At 35.0% G+C, this 13724-nt stretch overlaps 2 protein-coding genes across 3 annotated transcripts; both read right to left on the bottom strand.

Moving 5' to 3' along the window:
* Window positions 1-6651: 6651 nt before the first annotated feature.
* Window positions 6652-8409, bottom strand: LOC141703985 (uncharacterized). The gene is made up of 3 exons (XM_074507350.1): window positions 8064-8409; window positions 7618-7751; window positions 6652-7110 (listed from the first exon to the last, which is right to left on the bottom strand). Exons 1-3 carry the CDS (start codon window positions 8235-8237, stop codon window positions 6795-6797), a joined length of 624 nt encoding a protein of 207 aa, XP_074363451.1. The 5' UTR covers window positions 8238-8409; the 3' UTR covers window positions 6652-6794.
* A 1315-nt stretch (window positions 8410-9724) lies between these two features.
* LOC141703984 (uncharacterized) lies at window positions 9725-12361 on the bottom strand. 2 transcript variants are annotated; one of them, XM_074507349.1, is made up of 3 exons: window positions 12307-12361; window positions 10893-11504; window positions 9725-10448 (listed from the first exon to the last, which is right to left on the bottom strand). In XM_074507349.1, exons 2-3 carry the CDS (start codon window positions 11053-11055, stop codon window positions 9979-9981), a joined length of 633 nt encoding a protein of 210 aa, XP_074363450.1. In that variant the 5' UTR covers window positions 11056-11504; window positions 12307-12361; the 3' UTR covers window positions 9725-9978. The 2 variants fall into 2 exon arrangements, 1 of the variants encoding a protein (XP_074363450.1); XR_012567776.1 differs by lacking the exons at window positions 9725-10448; window positions 10893-11504 and adding an exon at window positions 11942-12215.
* Between the last annotated feature and the right edge of the window lie 1363 nt (window positions 12362-13724).

A 13724-nucleotide genomic window follows, 5' to 3' on the forward strand; every position in this document is an offset into this window, starting at 1 on the left:
TATTTATAACATAATATTAAGATATTCTTTGATTATCTTGGAATTGATTTATTCTATCAAATCATCCTTATTCCAAACGCTTTCAAAAATGTTTTCGAGTCTTCAAAATGATTTTAAAAGTTAGAGTGGATCCCAAAACTCATTTTCAAATTTAAGATCTTCCTTTCGAAGGGGATTTAAATACTCGCTCAAAACCTAGGGGATCCGGCTCCGTGGTGTATTCACAACGAAGTTGCTGATTTAATAAAAGAGCTTTTGATTACTTGCCCAACATTCGGGAAGTAAGTCCATCTAAATTAGTCGGCATAAGCGACAGGCCGGGGTACGGTCTATCAAAGTGTAAGTGGCTGGGTGGCAGTCCATCAACGCGTAAGAGGCTGGGTGGCGGTCCAGCACAAGGTCCTAATGCGGCTAGGGTGATGACCGGTGGGGGATTAATCCATCTACTAGTAGAAAAGGTTACTTAATTAGTATCTTTACCTGATCAGCAAGATATCGGATTTATGCAAAAGTTTTCTTCTTTCCAAATTCATTGGGTATTACAACTCTGTTTATACTGTTCATAACAGAGGTTTTCAAGGAAAGTATGAGATATATATATATAGGTGTGTATATATATATCAGGACTTAATGAAGTATCTCGTAACTTCATTTCTTTTGAATGATATTTTAAAGATTGATTCTATTCAAGTCTTATCTTGTAGTCTCATCTATGTGGTGAACTTTTGAAACTGATTATACCTTGAACGGTGGTAGTTCAAGTAGTATTTGGAAAATATATAAGTATATTGGAGTATCTTGTAACTTCATCTTTTTAACTTATATCTAGTAAATGATTATCTTATGCATGACAAAGATTTTCAGAAAAATGTTGAGACAATGTTAGATATATGAGATCACCTTGCAACGATATTTTTTTACAGTTATAAACTGGAACTCTGTGTATATTATGCATGGAAGAGGACTTCCAAGATTTTGAAAAGTATATATACATATATACTGAATATTTTTGCGACTTGGTCGCGTTAAGATATCAAACTTGGTTCATTTCTGCTTGACCAAGACTTTCATGAGTACTATGAAGATGTTCATATATTGTTAATTATTATACATGTTATTTCGGTGGGCTTGTTGCTCTCCCTTTCTTTATTCTTTCATCACACAAAAACAGCTAGAAAAGATGAACAGGACCAAGCTCCCAATTCGCGAGCGGATAGGAAATGTTCCGCAATTTCCTGTAGGCGTTGATGTCGTTGTAGCTGAGGTAGGATCTACCAATAGGCTAGGTTTTCAACTGTTGATGTACCAGACTTATGTATATTTATGAACTGTAATAATGGAAAAGAAAATGTAAATATATTCAGAAACCCTTTTAAGGTGTAATTGTTTATAATTATGGAATAAAATGACTTGTGTTATTTTTGGTATTCATCTCTGAGGCTATAACTTATGGTGTGTGTGTATATTGTGGGGACACAGTACACAGTAGTTGGTTGTTTATTAAGATCGAGTGTTATTAAGGGAAATGGAACTCGTGACAACCCGAATCCCTGACCCCGGATTTTGGGGTGTTACACTGACCCCTTACGAACCTTGACCCCTCAAGGAAAGCTATACAATTATTTGATTTGTTGTAGCTCACTCTTCTTGAGCTCGCTTACATGACGAAAGGCATCAAAATAAACACTAGCCGGAAACTCTTCTGCTAACTCTTGGAACATGTTGTCATACTCGTAGCAGCCGAACAAGGTTGTTGATACATAGATGAATTAAGTATCATACCTCGTTAGGACCTTGCCCTGGCACAAAGAGTCATGGCCTCGATCAGGGAGATCGAAGTGCCATTTTTCTCTTGAGACATCCTTGGCAAAAGCCTGACAAACTTGAAAAGCTAAAAGTAAAGAGAATTTGAGAAGTTGAGAAGTTGAGAAATGAGAAGTGAATGAAAATGAAAGCTTCCCCTCTTCTTTTATAAGAAAGGGCACTTGTCGTAGCAAGTCACAACACAGGATGTTTGCGTTTGTAGGTTGTTTACAGATTAATACCTATAAATGACTAAAATTGCTCGTTATAAGTAGGAAAAGTGCACAAAGAATTAATAAATGCTCCGTCATAGCCGAATTCTCGGAGATAGTCCAAAGTACACTTAATTAAAGTTAAGATCAATAAGTTAGTCTTAAGTTAAGATTGGCAATACTAATCATTCAAGTTAATGAATAAGTTGAAAAATTATTTGTAAATTTTTTAAAAATATTCTTGGAGGCTTAATTTAAAGCTTTTTAGCCGTCAAGAACGTCACCTCGCTTACTCTCAGAAGAGTAGACTCAAAAGAGTAGGATTATTTTGAAGGCTCTTCAGCCTAGTAGGGCGCCTACGCATCGGGCTCCTGGAAAGTCAGCCGAGTAAGCTGCCTTCAAAGGAGCTCAAGCCGAGTAGGCTGCCGTAAAGCAGCCCCAAGGGCGACTAGGTGGAGCCGGGTAGGCTTCAGAGGAGCCTCTCTCCCACCGTCACGATCTCGGTGACGCCAAATTTTTATTTTTTTTGAAAAATTTAGCCGAGAAGGCATACACCAAGGCACCTACCAGCCGAGTAGGCTCTGGAGGAGCCCTCGGCCCTCCATCGCGTTAACGGACGAATTTTTTGGCTCTCTCCGTCACGTTCACAGACGAAATTGTTAGCTCCCCTGTCGCAACCACGAACGAAAATTTTGGCTCCCCGTAACGAACACGGGCGAAGTTTTGTGATGATTTTTTGCCAAAAAATCAAAATTTTCTAATTTACTAATTACCCCAAATTAGGGCCGATTAGTGCATTTTAGTCAAAAATTAGCCCTGATTGGGATCAATTAGCCTCGATTAAGGCCAATTAGTGTAATATATTTTATAATTAGTTTATATTAAGGTTAATTAACAAATTACACTCAATAATTAGCCCTGATTAGGGCCGACTAGCCTCGATTAAGGACAGTTAGCATAATATAGTTTATAATTGACCTATATTAAGGTTAATAAACAACTTATGCTCAATATTTAGCCCTAATTAGGGCTGATTAGCCCTGATTAAGGCCAATTAGACTCGAATAAGGCCGATTAATAATCATTGCCCTATAATTAGCCCGTGTTAAGGTTAAATGGCGGTCAACACTAGCTTTTTTGTCTCGATTAGAGCACGTTTGCATCAACCGCTATCCAATTACCCTCGCAAAGGCCCAAAGTGGAATGACCACTTAAGAGTGTTTAAATCACTGTGAATATGTAGATCGATCCACACTTCATAATAAGACCGAACCTAATAAGGGACGAAACAACCCCCGAGTCACAATTAGACCATTATAACTTTGGGAAAACATCCCTTTAGAGATATGAGCAAGAAAAAGAGCATTTCTAGAAAAAAGTGCGGAAGAAAAAAGAAACACATTCCAGGTCCACACATGTTTTGGAGATAGTTGATTATAACTTTTGGGAAAACTCGAGAAATTTTTTCAAAAGTTGGGGGGAGATGATAAGGATGAAAATATTATTTTAAAATAAAGAACTTTTGGGACAATTATTTTTTATTGCAGTTTGTTATCAAAAACTTTCATTATTTTAAAATAAAGAGAGCATCTTTTAAATATTAGGAATGTTATTTTAGAGGACGAAAATAGGCTTCGCTTAATCATTTTTATTAGAGTTCTAATGGAGGGTTTTAATAGGGGTGTCAATGCAATGTGTCATGACGTGACTTGACATACTTATTATCACTTCATTGGAGTTGTGATGCCGCATAGTGTCAAGTAAGTTGGCATGGGTGCCAACTTGGGTTGCCAAGAGTTGGTTGTTATAACCAGTCGCACTAAAACCTTAAAATGGTAGAGTAAGGCCCGAACATGATCTTATACTCTTTAACACTCCCCATCAATCGTACGATACTTTTCGTACCGATTGACAACAACAAATATAACCAATACCAATATCAATACCAACAACAAATATTTAAATTAAGCAAATGGGGGTGGGAGGACTCGAACTCGAGTCCCTCCCTAAACCGAGCTCTGATACCATGTTATGTAACTAGTCGCACTAAAACCTTAAGGTGGTAGAGGAAGGTCCGAACATGATCTTATACTCTTTAACACTCTCCATCACTCATACGATACTTTTCGCTACGATTGACAACAACAAATACAACCAATTCCAATACCCATACTAATAACAAATACTTAAATTAAATAAATGGGGGTGTGAGGACTCGAATTCGAGTCCCTCCCTAAACTGAGTTCTGATACCATGTGAAGTAAGCGGTCACACTAAAACCTTAACCTTAATGCAATAGAGGAAGATCCGAAGATGATCTTTTACTCTTTAATATTGACATCCTACAAAATACGGTATCAACTTTATTTGTGATTTCAATATTATTTATCTTATATATTTCTATTATACTTTTTTTTGTTATACTAGTCAAGATGCCGATCATTCAAGTGTTATGTAAAAAGAAGAATGTCAAAATTGATATAAAAGGTAGGGGTGTACAGACGAATCGCTCAACCGCATCCAATCGCTCAACCGCTCGCAACCGAACCACAAATGCGGATAATCGCGAAACGCGGGTTGGTTGTGGATTTAAATTTTAAAAATCGCTCATTCGCGATTTGTATGCGGTTTTAAATTTTTGAAAATCGCAAAATCGCAACCGCAACCACAACTCGCAACATATATTTATGATAAAATATATTTCCAAAAATGTAGTTGATATTATATAAATTAATAAGTATACACATTTTTTAACTAATCTTAAGTTAATGTTAAGACTTCGTTCATAAGATTCACAATCATTATAAGATATATATAACCAAACAAATGGAAAATGTAATCAACATGTAATTTTTTTATTCTTTTCTTTTTTCTTTTCTCTCGCCTCCATATTTTATATGTTTTTAATATTCTTGCTTCACACAGAGCATTAATTTGTATTTTATTTTTTAATGTAAATTTATCACGTAACTTAAACTTGAATTTATTAATATTCCGAATTTATTTTTTTGCAAATTATTAATTATTTTAAAATAAGTGGTTGTATCGCAAACCGATCCGCAATAACCGCAAATTCGCAACCGCAATTGACGCGGTTAACCGCAACTGACGCGATTAACCGCAACCGCAAATGCGGTTGCAGATGATAATTTTCTGAAACCGCTCTTGGCGGTTTGGTTCGACTTTTACCCCAAAACCGATCGGATCCGAACCGTGTACACCCCTAATAAAAGGAAGAAAATATAAAAAATTACATTATTGACTGTACGGTTAAGTTGGGGTGTCGATCAATGAAGTTACGCGTCAGAGATACTCTGTGTGCTCGTAAAACAATAAAATAAGCTGATTCTCTTGTTAAATAGAATCAACATTGTTTAAAAAATGACAGATGTTAACCTCGTAATCGTAGTGCAGGGACACCAGGGGAGACAAGCTTGGTGAATTATTTCAACATCCATTTCATGGCGGACGTGAGAATTGATAGATCAATATCAATAATGCATGTGGCGCAACTGCAATCACTTATTCGAAGCACAAAACTGTTACTCATAACAAAAATCAGGCCCAGCCAGTGACACGACAAGCAGTACCGAATTATCATATGAGAGGGTTTGTTTTTTTACAAGCAAAAGTCCAAAAGAAAACTGTTCTGTTTTGCACTAGTTTTCTTTCTTTCGGGAATTTTTATAATTTAAAGGGCACTTTTAGGCTGCAAATATGTCACCAACTTGTGCATCATATAGTAGGTAATTAGATAGTGTTGTCTAGTATGTATTCTTTTTCTTTTTTGTACCTATATAAATTTATCACAGTAGATCTGATCTAGTTTGTTTCAACCAATGTGTCTCTGCCGCTCAGTTTCCGATAAACCTTTATCAATATGCTGTCTCATCAGCTCACGTGAGTAAGAGTTTATCATTTGTCGTCATCGGTCCTGGTTTCGATTCTCGCTCATTCTGGGAATTTCAAAGAACAAATACTCATTTTTAAGGTTATAAGTCATATTTGTCAAAAAAAATATTAAATCCAGAGCAGTTTTTTAAAATCGAGAGCAAAACAGAGGTGAAAAGACTAAAATACCCTCCCTGTATGCATCAACGATCCTAGTAAAAATTAATGTGTGGGTAATTTAGTCTTTTCACACCTTTTTTCTCTAAATTCTAAAAAATTGCTCTAGATTTAACAATTCGCTTTCATTTTAATGATATAAACATATATCGTTTCTCATAATTAAATATTTCCCGAGGTATTTAATAAAACAACCCAAGTTTCTAAATAAATATGTACAGATTTTGCACATTAAAATAGTTTCGGGTTTTTTTTAATAAAATAACACCAGTTTCAAAATAAATTTGTGCAGATTTTGCGCAAAATAAGTGCAGAACAAATGTTGAAGATTTCGAATTTATCAAACAGTTATCTGATTTTTTATAGTTGATGGAAGTCAAGATTATGAATTTCTCAAAGCATAATTTAACAAACTTAAGATTGACTATGATAACATAAATTTGATTAGTTAGGTAGTAGTGTTGTATTTGAACAATTCTACATGAACTTCTCTTGAACAAGTAGTTTTCCTTGCCTAATTCATGTACACATTCATTACAAACACTTGGCTTAGACAAACACTCAGGCACTAGAAAATTTGATTTCCATGCTAAAATTTTATTCATCAAGCAGCTTTCCTTCTGTTGTCTTCAAAACTAAACATGTATTGAAAATTGTCACTCTGCTCCAAAACAACTCAAACTATATACAAGAAGAAAAGGAGGAACTGAGCTAGATAGGATTTCGACAACAAGGGCAATGAGCATTCTCTTGAAGCCAAGGGAGAAGGCACTTAGAATGGAACCGATGAGCGCAGGGGAGAAATGACAGATCCTCACTAGACTTAAAATGCTCCAGGCACACAGCACATTCCTCCTGATCCGAAGACTTCCAGCTCCTCAATTTAGCCCAACTCATCATCAACCTCTTTGACGACGAAGATGATCTCCTCAATCCAGCTGATGGTTCCTGGTTTCTAACCTCCTCTCTCGTTGTCGTCCTTCCCTCCAATGCAACACTACTGCTAATCCTCCCCGTGCTGTTTCTTCTGAATATGTAGAGAGATAAATATTCAGTCATCTATAGACTAACTGAACTTACAAATCACAAATTAAGTCATGTCCCCGTTTGGTAACTTGGATTTCATTTGAAATTCTAGATTTAATCAAATAACATGTTTAGATAAGTAAAAAAAATTGGATTGGGATTTCATTTGAAATTCAAGACATTCAAATTTTAGCGCAAATATGAGAATTTGAAATGACAATTCAAATCATGACATTTGAAATCCATCTTGTTTCCAAACAAGGCACAATTGTATTTGTATTTTAGTGAATCATAACTTTAATCCTAGCACTACTCGAAATTCTGCAATAAACATCTGTTTTTAGCCGATGTCTATGTGAAAATAGACCAATGGCCAAGTGACTTTTTCTACTAGCATAGCTAAATTGAATACTGATTTTTTTCCGTACATAGTAAATATCGCATGTTCGCATAGTTTATATCGAAATTTCTATGATCTGACCCAAATATTGCGAAATTGTAGTGATACCTTTTAGGTTCCAATTTTCTGTACTGAGATCTGAGTCTCTCATCTAGCCTCTCTTTGGCCTCTCTAGCTGCTCCGCCTAGCTTCTCGTCATCCTCCTGCTCCTGTTGCTGCTGCTGGTATTTCACCGCTCTTTTCTGCAATTTAAATAAATTTTTCCGTAAACTTACAGTCCTAAATCAGAAATTTAGCATCGTTGTTTATACTAATCAAGCTTATACGTCAAACAAATAAGTATCTGTAGCGGTATTTTACTTTTCCATAGTACTAAATCAGAAATTTAGCTTCGTTGTTTATACTAGTCAGACTTATACATCAAACAAATAAGTATCTGTAGCGGTATTTATTTTTCCGCAATACTAAATCAGAAATTTAATTAGCGATGTTTTTATTAACGGTCAGACTTATATACGTCTTACAAATGAATATCTGTAACGGTGTTGGGATACCTGAAGCAGATTGGAGTGGGAGCTATTGTTGCTGGAATACAAGCACAAAGACGAACGCCTGCTATTTTTCGAGTTTTCGAGAAACGAAGAAGACTGCGAATCCGCCCAGGCAGCGCCTGTTCCGTGACACCGTCTGCGTCTAGCACTTTCAACTCCTGGTAACATACCAGCCATGTTGTTTTAAGAGATATTAAGTATTGTACGAGATTATTGTATAATCTTATTACAAGTTTTGGTCACAGAGAATGAGTGTTTGAGAGAAACATATATATGTGGAGTGAATCAGCTGAAGAATAGACAAATAGAAGGGCGGAGAAAAAGAGTGTGTAATAATGGAAGTTAAGGAGAAATGAAATGAGACAAGAGCGGGACCTTGGTGGAAGCTTCACTTGACCACTCCATCATGTTCCACTTGCGTGATTAACCCACCAAAGTTCCAATTTTTTTTAATCTAATTAACTATAAGGAATTTTCATCTTCGTTAATAGAATTGAAATCTCGTAATACAATTTAGAGCCACAAAATTTTAATACTAAAATTAAATCAAATTTTCATTATTGTTAATAGAATTGAAATCTCGTAATACAGTTTAGAGTCACATATGCGTACACACATTTCTTTAAAAAAAAAAAAAGGAAAACTTGCTCTTCGTGCTACCGATCTCATCAACCAATCATTTACCTGTTAACTACAATCTGCGATTAATACATATAAATCAAATAAGTGTGTGCGTGAGTAAACGAAATCAAACAAAGAAAGAAAATATATAAATGGAAGAGAGATTCTCGAGTCCAGTTGAAACTGTCTCCTTAAAGCTATTTGGCCTATCACCGTATGTGTGAGTCGATAGCCTCTCAGGATAAAAAGAGGTAGCGGCGGCGTTACTGATAAATTTTCATTATCATTAATAGAATTGAAATTTTGCAATACAATTTAGAGTCACAAAATTTAATACTAAAATTAAATCAAATTTCAATATCGTTAATAAAATTGAAATCTCGTAATACAGTTTAGAGTCACATTTGCGTACACACATTTCTTTTAAAAAACTTGCTCTTCGTGATATCAATCTCATCAACCAATCATTACCTAGACTAAAATATAACAAGTTTTTCCCAAGAAAAAAACACAATTAAATTATTTTACACATTGAGGTCGATCGTCATGTAATCCATCAATACCAAATCAAACTAAACATATCCACTAAATCTCGCTTATCGCATAGTTTAGGTAGGATAAGATGTATGGGCATTCCCCTCATTAAAAAATTCAGATGTTGTTTTCCGGTAGATCATTGACTTTTGTGTGTGTGCATGTGCAAAAAATATTAAAAGGGTAACAATTACAACACAAAAGTTTGATAGCATACAGTAAATATAGGTTGAGACAAATCTCAACCCATGATTTATTCACATGAGAATTATCGAATTTAAATGCATTTTTCTCTTAAACACGAAATTAGAGAATATAGTGGTATATACTGAACACTTTTATTTTTCGACTTACTGGAACCTATTATGAAATTAAGATAAATACTTGCTATATTTAGACAAGGCTAATAGAGGAGCCTCTGACCTCTGTCAACTCAAGAGCTGAACTGCAAAATAATATTATAAGCATATCTTCTCTAACGTTCCTGCATATGTTATGCAAGACTCTGTTACAACTGCTTCACTGCTAAAAAATAGGAGAAAGTGGTTCCACTACTTACTCAACCTAACTTACACTTATCTACCGCAAAGACCAAGTCTTTGCTATTTATTTGCACTCAAATAATAAATAAAAATAATAAATTACCACATAACAAATTCCTCCCCTCTTAAAACCTGACCTTGTCCTCAAGGTTGTGTTCCGGAAACTGGACTTTCATCATCTCCAAATCTTCCCAAGTCGACTCAGCTGGGGATAAACCACGTCAATGAACGAGAACTTCTTTCACACCTTTTCGAGCTCTATAATCCAGAATAGTTTGAGGCATTGGATAAAGAGACCCATCATCATCTTTGATAGCTGGCAACTCTGTCTGCACTTCAATTTTGTCTTCAACTTTTTTCTTTAATAAGGAAACATGGAACACAGGATGTATTCGAGACTCTTTCGGCAAGTCCAACTTATAAGCAACAACGCCAATTTTTTTGACAATCTTAAATGGACCATAATATTTTGGTGATAGCTTCATATTTTTCCTCATTGCAACTGAAGCTTGACGATATGGATGCAATCTTAAATAAACCCAATCTCCCTCTACAAACTCCTTATCTCTATGGTGGCTATCATAAACCTTCTTCATTCGTGATTGAGCTTCTTGTAAAGTGGTCCTCAAATCTTTTATAACTTGATAACGAGCCACCAGTTCTTTCTCTACAGAATCTACCTTTGCCATGTCTGGAATGTAAGACAACAAGTTAGGAGGAGGCCTGCCATACACTACTTCAAATGGTGTGGTTTTAATAGATGAATGGAAGCTCGTATTATAACAATATTCTGCCCATGTCAACCACTGACTCTATTCCTTTGGTTTTGAACTTGTAAAACACCTTAAATACATTTCAAGTGTACGATTAACAACCTCACACTCGCCATCTGTTTGTGGGTGATACGCAGAACTAAAGTTGAAACTGGTGCCATTTAGCTTAAATAACTCTGACCAAAATAAGCTAGTAAAAGTTGCATCACGATCACAAACAATGGACTTCGGCATCCCATGTAATTTAAAGATATTATCAAAAAATATTTTTGCAACTCCAGCAGCTGTGTAAGGATGAGATAAAGAGATAAAATGTGCATACTTGGACAACCGATCAACTACCACAAAAATTGTAGTTTTACCTTTAGACATAGGTAAGCCGCCAATAAAATCCATACATATGTCTTCCCATACGCGTTGTGGAATTGGAAGTGGTTGGAGTAACCCCGCTGGAAACAAATGTTCAGATTTGTGTCTTTGGCAAATATCGCAAGCTGCAATGAACTTTCGAACCTTATGCCGCATTCCTGGCTAGTAAAAATCTGCTTGTATCCTCTGAAGAGTTTTCTGGTAACCCTCATGAGTACTATTGTAAAATTGTACTAGTATCGCATCAATTAAAGGAGAATTTTCAGAAAGGTAAATTCTCTCTTTATAAAAAATAATGTCGTTGTTGAATTTCCACGGTCCCAACGCCTCCCCATCCATAATACGTTTTGCTTGTTCCTGCAAAGCTGGACTGGATGTCACTTCATTCTGAATAGCATTTACAAAATCAGGAATCAGTTGACTAATAGCTACAAGTTCTCCACTTTCTGCATTCACACTTGTTCCATCCTCAATTCTTCTCGAGAGAGCATCAGCAACCGTATTCTCTTTTCCCCTTTTGTATTCGATCACAAAATCAAAACCCAACAATTTATATAACCACCGCTGTTGAGATAGTGTTGTAACACTACACCATAAAATGCCTACTGTAACACCAAAAAAACGTTGCATTAGGGGGTAAATATGTTGCTCTTGCCCCACTTTTAAGCTAAGGTAACATTTTCTTAAAGATAGGTTTTTCCATGTTGCCTTAGGGTTCTAAGGTAACATCTTTGGTGCCTAAGACAACATCGTGTTTTAACTTGTTTATATGTCGCATTAGCTTGCTAATGCAACCGAAAGAGATATCAGTTGTAACTTGTTTTTTATGTTACCTTAGAGTTTTAAAATGTTTTTAAAAAATGGGCCCCACGATGGGACCCACTAGCTGACATGGCAAGTATGGGCCCCACAGTGCTGAGTTGTCTTGATAATGTAACAAGTGGGCCCATAGAACCTAATGTAACACTTTGAAAAGTTGTTGTAATATTATAACTAGCCTAATAAAATATTTTAAACATAATATGGTAACAGTTTAGGAGGCTATTGTAACAATTTCGCACAAACAAATTGAAATGCTTATTCTGTAAACTGAAGAATCCCAATTATAAAATTTCATGACTGCAAAATAATGCATCCAACCCAAAAATTAAACATCCAAATATACAGCCAAATTAAAAGTCCAAACTAACTATAATCACTACTGGTATGTCTCTGAAAGATGACTCTTTTATTTTCTTTTTTATTTTCTTGAGCAGATCATAGCATGTCATTCCAGACATACAGTAGTCTGTTATAATAAGATTCACTGCCATTTCCTGAAATCAAGAAGACCAAGTTTTAACAATCCAGAAGTGCATATAATTGAGTCCTTTTGAAGTTGCAGCTTTAAACAAGTGAAATGAGTACCTGTTGATTTATTGGAGATATAAATGCTTTGTTGGGACTGATTTGTTCATCATCTATGGGTTAGTATTCTTATATTTTGGACCCATATAATCAACCTCTGGATTTGATAGGATATGAAAAAAGGATGATGACGAAATTGGATAAAACAGAGACACATATCATTAGTGTGATGCACTTGTACAACCTGTGATATATTTAAATCCACTTAAAATTGTTTGTCAGAGAAGATGAAGAGAGAAATTATTTTCCATTCGTCTTCTCTGTAATGCATGATTTATTTAAATTACCGATTTTTTATGCTATTTTCGGTATCAATATTTTGATTGTTTATTGTACGCTTCTTGAAATATTATCAGTCGAGTTTGGTATTCTTAAGTACGTAATTACCCAAGGTATCAATATTTTGATTATTTATTGTACGTTTCATGAAATATTCTCAGTTAAATTTGATACTCCTAGGTACGTATTCATCTAATTTAGGTGAGTACAAAAACTTTTTAATGTAAATGTACGAGGGGTATATCTGTAATTACACAAATTGATTAAAATATTTTTAATTGTATCAATAAAATAGACTACATACTGATTGAACTACCCTAGTCCCTAAGTGCGTACTTACAGACATTTTTTTCTTGTCATTTTATTTATTTTTTATGCGATCTCCGAATCTCTAACATCCATTTTTTTAAATATATTTTGGGGCTAACCGATATCCCATTGACATGTTAGCATGATATCCAATTTTTTGTTATATTTAGAGGAAAGTATGATTTTTATTCAGAATTTTGGGCCTCTTGATATTGTAATTTGTACACTTATCCCTATTTCTGGGCCAGGCTGTTACAGAGAATACCCACTCCATGGATTTAAGATTTAACTAAGTCCATCAAAACACTAGGCCCATTCATTTATTTTCCTTTTCTCTACCAAAGGCCCAATTAGGATTAGCTGCTGCTTAAATCTTAGGTCATCTCCCAAGCCTATAATTTGTTATAAAAAAGAAAATGATATAATATTTTGATGAGGAGGTTTGCTTAGGTATACATGAAGTGCCATGTGGCTGCAGGTTTAGAAAAACGTTCTCTGTGCGATTAACTTTAATCTTTAATAGTTAAATAACAGGTTAGCCAAAATGGCCGAAGAATGACTCTTCAATCGATCGAGAGCAACTCCAACAGCTTATTTATTCGGATCCAAAACTCAAATTTAAGAAATCTTCTATAAAATAGAGCTCCAACAGCATGCTAGTGATTCCTTAAAAAGTTAACATCTTTCATTCAACAAGGAACCACCGGTGATTCTTAATCTTACTTTTAATAATGAAAAAATCATTTATCTCTCATTCTCCAATTTAAATACATAACTAGAGTTTAAATATAATAATAAAATATTATTAGGATACACTTATAAGAAATGAT

The sequence above is a fragment of the Apium graveolens genome, unplaced genomic scaffold, assembly GCF_009905375.1.
Source record: "Apium graveolens cultivar Ventura unplaced genomic scaffold, ASM990537v1 ctg7290, whole genome shotgun sequence".
Taxonomy (NCBI): Eukaryota; Viridiplantae; Streptophyta; class Magnoliopsida; order Apiales; family Apiaceae; genus Apium; species Apium graveolens.